The sequence below is a fragment of the Oryctolagus cuniculus genome, chromosome 10 (assembly GCF_964237555.1).
Source record: "Oryctolagus cuniculus chromosome 10, mOryCun1.1, whole genome shotgun sequence".
Classification (NCBI taxonomy): domain Eukaryota; kingdom Metazoa; phylum Chordata; class Mammalia; order Lagomorpha; family Leporidae; genus Oryctolagus; species Oryctolagus cuniculus.
Window position 1 is genome coordinate 71,225,108 of NC_091441.1, and position 9,019 is coordinate 71,234,126.

Consider the following 9,019-nt stretch of genomic DNA (forward strand, 5'->3'; position numbering starts at 1 on the left):
GTGATAATTACAGAATTAAACCAGTCATATTAAGTAGAACAGACAAAAAAAAAATACTATGAGGGATAATGTATTAAGTTGTCCATTAGCAGTCAGGGCTATGCTGATCAAGTCACCATTTCTCATAGTGTCCATTTCACTTCAGGAGGTTTCCTTTTTGGTGTTCAGTCAGTTGTCACCGATCAGGGAGAACATATGGTATTTGTCCCTTTGGGACTGGCTTACTTCACTCAGCATGATGTGTTCCAGATTCCTCCATTTTGTTGCAAATGACTGGATTTCATTGTTTCTTACTGCGGTATAGTATTCTAAAGAATACATATCCCATAATTTCTTTATCCAGTCTACCATTGATGGGCATTTAGGTTGGTTCCAGGTCTTGGCTATTGTGAATTGTGCTGCAATAAACATTAGGGTGCAGACCGCTTTTTTCTTTATCAATTTAAACTCCTTTGGGTAAATTCCAAGGAGTGGGATGGCTGGGTCGAACGGTAGGGTTATCTTCAGGTTTCTGAGGAATCTCCAGACTGATTTCCATAGTGGCTTAACCAGTTTGCATTCCCACCAACAGTGGGTTAGTGTCCCTTTTTCCCTACATCCTCGCCAGCATCTGTTGTTGGTAGATTTCTGTATGTGAGCCATTCTAACCGGGGTGAGGTGAAACCTCATTGTGCTTTTGATTTGCATTTCCCTGATTGCTAGTGACCTTGAACATTTTTTCATGTGCCTGTTGGCCATTTGGATTTCCTCTTTTGAAAAATGTCTATTGAAGTCCTTGGCCCATCTCTTAAGTGGGTTGTTGGTTTTGTTTTTGTGGAGTTTCTTGATCTCTTTGTAGATTCTGGTTATTAACCCTTTATCTGTTGCATAGTTTGCAAATATTTTTTCCCATTCTGTCGGTTGTCTCTTCACTCTCCTGACTGTTTCTTTCGCAGTAAAGAAACTTCTCAATTTCATGCAATCCCAATAGTTGATTTTGGCTTTGACTGCCTGTGCCTCCCGGGTCTTTTCCAGAAATTCTTTGCCTGTGCCAATATCTTGAAGGGTTTCTCCAATGTTCTCTAATAACTTAATGGTGTCAGGACGTAGATTTAGGTCTTTAATCCACGTTGAGTGGATTTTTGTGTAAGGTGTAAGGTAGGGGTCTTGCTTCATGCTTCTGCACGTGGAAATCCAATTTTCCCAGCACCATTTATTGAATAGACTGTCCTTGCTCCAGGAATTAGTTTTAGATCCTTGATCAAATATAAGTTGGCTGTAGATGTTTGGGTTGATTTCTGGTGTTTCAATTCTGTTCCATTGGTCTATCCATCTGTTTCTGTACCAGTACCATGCTGTTTTGATTACAACTGCCCTGTAGTATGTCCTGAAATCTGGTATTGTGATGCCTCCGGCTTTGTTTTTGTTGTACAAGATTGCTTTAGCTATTCGAGGTCTCTTGTGCCTCCATATGAATTTCAGCATCATTTTTTCTAGATCTGCGAAGAATGTCTTTGGTATCTTGATTGGTATTGCATTGAATCTATAAATTGCTTTTGGGAGAATGGACATTTTGATGATGTTGATTCTTCCAATCCATGAGCATGGAAGATTTTTCCATTTTTTGGTATCCTCTTCTATTTCTTTCTTTAAGGTTTTGTAATTTTCATCGTAGAGATCTTTAACGTCCTTGGTTAAGTTTATTCCAAGGTATTTGATTGTTTTTGTAGCTATTGTGAATGGGATTGATCTTAGCAGTTCTTTCTCAGTCATGGCATTACTTGTGTATACAAAGGCTGTTGATTTTTGTGCATTGATTTTATATCCTGCCACTTTGCCAAACTCCTCTATGAGTTCCAATAGTCTCTTAGTAGAGTTCTTTGGATCCTCTAAGTACAGAATCATATCGTCTGCAAAGAGGGATAGTTTGACTTCTTCCTTCTTGATTTGTATTCCTTTGATTTCTTTTTCTTGTCTGATGGCTCTGGCTAAAACTTCCAGAACTATGTTAAATAGAAGTGGTGAGAGTGGGCATCCCTGCCTGGTGCCAGATTTCAGTGGAAATGCTTCCAACTTTTCCCCATTCAATAGGATGCTGGCTGTGGGTTTTTTATAAATTGCTTTGATTATATTGAGGAATGTTCCTTCTATACCCAATTTGCTTAGAGTTTTCATCATGAAAGGGTGTTGAATTTTATCAAATGCTTTCTCTGCATCAATTGAGATAATCATATGGTTTTTCTTCTGCAGTCTGTTAATGTGGTGAATCACATTGATTGATTTGCGAATGTTGAACCATCCCTGCATACCAGGGATGAATCCCACTTGGTCTGGGTGGATGATTTTCCTGATGTGTTGTTGTATTCTGTTGGCCAGAATTTTATTGAGGATTTTTGCGTCTATGTTCATCAGGGATATTGGTCTGTAATTTTCTTTCAGTGCTGCATCTTTCTCTGGCTTAGGGATTAAGGTGATGCTGGCTTCATAGAAAGAATTTGGGAGGATTCCCTCTTCTTCGATTGTTCTGAATAGTTTGAGAAGAAATGGGATTAGTTCTTCTTTAAATGTCTGGTAGAATTCAGCAGTGAATCCATCTGGTCCTGGGCTTTTCTTTGTTGGGAGGGCCTTTATTACTGTTTCAATTTCTGTTTCAGTTATGGGTCTATTTAGGTTTTCGATGTCTTCATGGTTCAATTTTGGTAGATTGCATGTGTCCAGGAATCTATCCATTTCTGATAGGTTTTCCTGTTTGCTGGCATACAGGTCCTTGTAGTAATTTCTGATGATTCTTTTTATTTCTGTGGTGTCTGTTGTTACGTTTCCTTTTTCATCTCTGATTTTATTGATTTGGGTCTTTTCTCTTCTTTTTTTAGTTAGTTGGGCCAATGGGGTGTCAATTTTGTTTATTTTTTCAAAAAACCAGCTTCTCGCTTGGCTGATTTTTTGTAATGTTTTTTTGGATTCAATCCTGTTAATTTCTTCTCTGGTTTTAATTATTTCTCTTCTCCTACTAGATTTGGGTTTGGTTTGCTGCAGTTTTTCTAGGTCCTTGAGGTGCGCTGAAAGCTCATTTATTTGGTACCTTTCCAATTTCTTGATATAGGCACCTATTGCTATAAATTTGCCTCTCAATACTGCTTTTGCTGTATCCCATAAGTTTTGATATGTTGTGTTGTTGTCTTCATTTACTTCCAGAAAGTTTTTGATTTCTCTTTTGATTTCTTGAATGACCCAGTGTTCATTCAGGAGCATGTTGTTCAGTCTCCATGTGTTTGCATACTTTCTGGGGTTTCCTGAGTTGCTAATTTCCAGCTTCATCCCGCTGTGGTCTGAGAAGCTGCATGGTATGATTCTAATTCTTTTAAATTTGCTGAGATTTGCTTTATGTCCTAGTATGTGATCAATCCTAGAGAAGGTTCCATGCGCTGCTGAGAAGAATGTGAAGTCTGTAGATGTAGGGTTGAAAGTTCTGTAGATATCTGTTAGATCCATTTGGGCAATAGTGTCAATTAAATCTGCTGTTTCCTTGTTGATCTTCTGTCCGGATGATCTGTCTATTTCTGAGAGTGGAGTATTGAAGTCCCCCAGTACTATTGTATTGGAATCTAAATCTCCCTTTAAGTCCCTTAACATATCTTTTAAATAGACCGGTGCCCTGTAATTAGGTGCATATACATTTACAATAGTTACATCTTCCTGTTGAATTGAACCCTTAATCATTATATAGTGTCCCTCTTTGTCTCTCTTAACAGTTTTTGTATTAAAGTTTATTTTGTCTGATATTAATATGGCTACACCTGCTTTTTTTTGGTTTCTGTTGGCATGGAATATCTTTTTCCAACCTTTCACTTTCAGTCTGCATGCCTCTTTGTTAGAGAGATGTGTTTCTTGTAGGCAACAAATAGTTGGGTTGTGTTCTGTGAGCCAGTCAGCTAAACGGTGTCTTTTAACTGAAGAATTCAGACCATTAATGTTCAATGTGACAATTGATACGTAGTGACTTTGCCCTGCCATTTTCCCGGAAATATTTTCTAGTATATGCTTTGAGCTTCCCATGCTCTTTTACTGGTAGGTGTTCTTCCTTTCCCTTCTTTCATATTGATGGCCGTGTTTCTGTGTTTCTGAGTGTAGCACATCTTTAAGTATCTTTTGCAGGGCCGGACGAGTGGCCACAAAGTCTTTCAATTTCTGTTTGCTATGAAAGGTCTTTATTTCACCTTCATTCACAAATGAGAGCTTGGCAGGATATAATATTCTGGGCTGGCAATTTTTCTCTCTTAGCACCTGTGCTATGTCTCGCCATTCCCTCCTAGCTTGTAGGGTTTCTGATGAGAAGTCAGCTGTGAGTCTGATTGGAGTTCCTCTGAGAGTAATCTGACGTTTCTCTCTTGCACATTTTAGGATCTTTTCTTTATGTTTCACTGTGGTAAGTTTAATTACCACGTGTCGTGGTGAGGATCTCTTTTGGTCATGTTTATTGGGGGTTCTATGAGCTTCCTGTACTAGGATATCTCTGTCCTTCTCCAAACCTGGAAAGTTCTCTGCTAGTATCTCACTAAAAAGGCCTTCCAATCCTTTCTCTCTCTCCATGCCTTCAGGAACTCCTAGAACTCGAATGTTGGTTTTTTTAATAGTATCCTGTAGATTCCCAACAATATTTTTCAGGTTTCTAATTTCCTCTTCTTTTCTTTGGTTTGACTGTATGTTTTCCTGTGCTCTATCTTCTAAGTCCGATATTCTCTCTTCTGCTTCACCCATTCTGTTTTTAAGGCTTTCTAATGTGTTTGTCATTTGATCTATTGAGCTCTTCATTTCATTTTGATTTCTCTTGACTATTACACTTTCCTGTTCTACTAGTTTCTGAGTTTCATTTTGACTCTTCCTTAAAATTTCACTTTCACGAGAAAGATTTTCAATCTTGTCCATTAAGGATTTCTGTAGTTCAAGGATTTGCTTTTGAAAACTTCTAAATGTTCTTATCATAAATTTTTTGAAATCCGTATCTTGCATTTCTTCTATCTCGTCATCTTCATACTCTTGGCTTGGGGTGTTTTGCTTATTTGGAGGCATCATAGTGTCATCGTTGATCTTGCTCCCTCTATTTCTGTGTTTGTTACTCGGCATAGTTAATTCTTCTTGCGTCACTGTGCGCTTTTTTTTTTCTTTTTTTTTTTTTTTATACTGTGTCCGTGTTAAGTGGACTGCCTGCTGTTGGAGGAGCCTTGGAGGCTTGAGATGGGTGGGGCCTGAGAGCTCTGCCTGGTTCTTCCAGGTTAAGGGTGTGCAAAGGTGACACCCTCAGGTTATGCGTGGTAAATCTCTCTCTTTTTATTTATTTATTTATTTTATTTATTCAGGGGGTAAGTAACACTGCAGGGCAGGGCTGTGCAGAATTGATGGTATTTAGCTTCCAGTCTTTGGCTCCTCTGGACTCCCACTGGGTTGCCTAGGCTACTGAATTGTAGTGACTCAGTTCCTTAACTCTCCCCCACTGATATGTAAATCCAAAGAGGAGGCCTGCTCTTTGTCTCTTGGGAATTCTTCAAGTCTTGCAGGCTTGTAACCTTTGCAAGTTTAGGGGGAAGAGAAACCCCGAAGCTTTTTTTTTTCCTTCTTTCCGGTAGTGAGTTTGCTGCACTTTCCGGCCCCCCTCTAGATTCTGACCCCCATTTCCCCACCAATGTCTCGGGTTATTGAGCTCACCTCCCCTTCCAGCGCCAATGTGTGGACTCGGAGCCCTGAGCGTCTCAAGTCTCCCCGCTGTTTTCTGTGTGGCGTGCACTCTCCTTGGAGCACTGTCGCGCAGACCCTGGGGCTTCTGCGGCTGGGTCCCGCGGCTCGGCTTTCGCGCGGTGGGCGACCTTGTTCTCCCAGTAGGTCGTCCGATTCACGCCTGCTCCATTCAGAAGGGTTTCCCCTGCAATTTTTGTTTGGTTCTATTTTCTGCGGCTACCGTAACTCCCCTTTTATTAAACTAAATTTTCCCGGACTATCGGTGCGCGCCCTCACTATTCCGCCATCTTGGCTCAGCCCCCATCCAATGGCATTAAGCAAAGTGCAATTCATTTTGTTTTCTGCAAAATAAGTTATGTTTAAGCAAAAAAATTTCAGTGATGATAAATGCATTGCATTATTTATTTAGATGTTTAAGCTCTCGCACTAAGTTTTTACAAGCTGTTCAACACTGACAGATTATTCTCTGACAGAACTGTAACCACACATTCCCAGACAGTACAAATATATGGTTGAACTAACATTAATACACATCACCATTTTATCAATTACATAACAAAACAAATTATCAAGTATTCAAATATTAAGTTACATAGCTCAAAAGGCATATAAAATATTAGATGTCTGCTCATTTCATTAGCAGAAACCCACTTTTTTTTGCAAGAGGTTGAGAAGGAAAAAATCACACTTCAAACAAAAATAAGTTGGTAAACAACTTTTGATAAGTATGCAAAAAATCACAAGAATTTCAGTAATTTTATGATTAAGAATTTTAAGCTACAATAACAAAGCATCTCTACCTCTTAAAATATTTACTAAATTAAAGAGCATATTCTACATGTTATGTACAAAACAAAGGCAACATTTTACTAAAAATATTTAATAACCCCCTCCTTTTCTTTTCTCAGGCCCTCCCTGTCAAGCTGCACCTCAGAGTGCAAACATTAAGTTAACCGTAAGGCTTTTTTTTGTCTGAAGACATTAAAGACATGTGCTTCTGTACAACATAGATTTTCAAAATGGAGGTTTTATATTAACAACCAAAGATTTATAGAGACATTAAATAATCATAACACTTGGTTAAAAAAATCAATGGTTAAGCAAAACTGATGTGTACTGGTATGAATAGAGATGTAAACATAAAATGAGAAGGCAAATACCCATATAGTCCCTAGTTTTAATGTTTGAAATGACTGAAGGAATAAAAAATATAAGGTCTAGAGTGTTCATAGTTCCTGGGATTTTAATTCTGTATGCTATTAAAAACATACAAGTATTGTGCTGGGTATTTTGGCACCTAATCTTTCTAAATTTCTTATGTATTGATAAGATTCTGGCATGGGAATAGATTTAAGATACAACTCAATATTGCATGATTTCAGGAAAAGTCAATTGGTACAAAGCATAAGCACATTTTAAATACTAAACAGTTCTACTGCCAAGGCAATAACATTAGTCACCCCAGTTTTATTGAATGCAACAGTTGTTTCTATGACCATTGGAGTCTTTGAAGCACAGCCGCATCTTAGGACGATATTTTTCCAAATACAAAAGTTGTTTTCTGTTAAAAGCTCCTTGCCACTTTTGTCTTATGAACTGTACTGCATCTTCATATTTCATTCCACCTTCAATTAATGCTACAGCGACAAGCACTGGAGCTCTGCCAAGGCCTGCAATACAATGAACAGCAATACAACAACCAGGTTTTTCAGGAAACTTAATTTTTACAAGATTTAACCAGTCATCAACAATCTGGTTGGCTGGTGGTGCACCATCCTCAAAAGGCCAATCGAGAACATGGATGCCTTCTTTCTCCACAAGAGTAGTGTCATAAGGTGCTTCACATACTCTTACTATTGTGGTAATTCCATGTTTCTTGAGTTCCTCAAAATTTGTTTAATGTTGCATTGGTTGGATTATGTGTAATAAGAAATCTCATGTTCTTGTATGTGACTTCCACAGGAGCTGGGCAGTTCATTGGGCCATGTTAATTTACTTAAAAAACACTTAATCGGATTATGAAAGAATTTTAAAAAACTGAATACAAAAATTATGCAAAGAAACTGAAGTCTACATCACTACCTTCCACTTGCAATTCTCAGTGCTTTAAGTATGAAGTGGGGAGTAATGGGAAATGAAATGACCCTCCTAACGAGAAGCAGCAATTCTTCAGTCCAGTAATACTGAGGCAATAGAAAGGAAGTGCACTGAGGTTTACCCCATCCAGGTCAGAACTCCAGAAAAATGCTCTGTGGGTTTCAATTCCACACTTCTGTGTCCAGGTTAACCACTTTTATGGGGGCTTCTTGGTGGAGTAGTAAGGGATCTCTCCAGTTCACTTGTCTGCATAGAGGTCGTGCTGTGCCTGGCAGTGGTCCCCACTGCCCTTCAGAAACCCGATAAATGTGTGACCAAGAACACCACAGAACTGAGGAATATGTTTACTCATTGAAGATTGTGGCCTAATCATACAGCCGGTCCCGAGGGGACGACGACACAGGCGGTAGCAGCAGACGCAGGACAAGGGGCGGAGGTGGTCGTCGTGGGGCGGTGGCAGCAATGCAGGTGGCAGAGGGGGCACCGCACTCTGCTAGGAACTCTATTTATTAAGAAAATTATTTGAATACAGATTTGACTGAGTTTCTTTTGTCATCTTTCAATTTCATTTTTAATATTTTTTCATATTCAAGCTTTAAATCTCCATAATTTCTTTAAACTATAAAGACCATTTGCAAGCTTAAAAATTTAAATCTTAAAAGCATAGATTTTTAAATTATTATTTTTCTTTTGCATGCGGCGAAAGCGGAAATTCGGAAACTAAGGCTTTTGCAGGTGTTTTTGCAGGTGCTGGGGTTCCCGCGCGGCGACAGGAGCCAAATGGACATGCCCGCGGCGGTGGTTGAGGGTCCGGATGGCCTCCGGGAGCGACGAGGCTTGGGGGAGGCTGGGAGGCAGCAGCAGAACCACCATGTGCGGCCTCAGTCTGGGGCAAACGGGCTTCCCAGACACCCCTACTGGTTGGGTCTCTGGCTCTTCATCCTTCTAGATGTGGCGTTGTTTTTCTTCATGTATCTTTTGCCCTGACTGGTTTGCTGATACCTAGGATTAACAAGTTGACACCTGGAGTGGAATCTGAAAATGACTACAGACTTCTTGAATAAAGAAGACAGGAATTGTGCTGCAGCAGAATTTCAGACCTCTAAGGGAACTTCCTTTCGTTTTACACATCTGTTAAATCTGTTGGAAAACTACATTAAATGAATAGTAATCTCACTTACTCATAGCTAAGTTCTTAAACTAGACTCTT

At 39.3% G+C, this 9,019-nt stretch overlaps 1 protein-coding gene and 1 pseudogene across 1 annotated transcript; one reads left to right on the forward strand and one right to left on the reverse strand.

Moving 5' to 3' along the window:
• Window positions 1-6,015: 6,015 nt before the first annotated feature.
• On the reverse strand, window positions 6,016-7,690 carry LOC138844065 (protein tyrosine phosphatase type IVA 1 pseudogene; annotated as a pseudogene).
• Window positions 7,691-8,589: 899 nt separating this feature from the next.
• Window positions 8,590-8,796, forward strand: LOC100345338 (uncharacterized protein C4orf3). Its single transcript, XM_051852203.1, has one exon. The coding sequence runs from the start codon at window positions 8,590-8,592 to the stop codon at window positions 8,794-8,796; it is 207 nt and encodes a 68-aa protein (XP_051708163.1).
• Window positions 8,797-9,019: the final 223 nt, after the last annotated feature.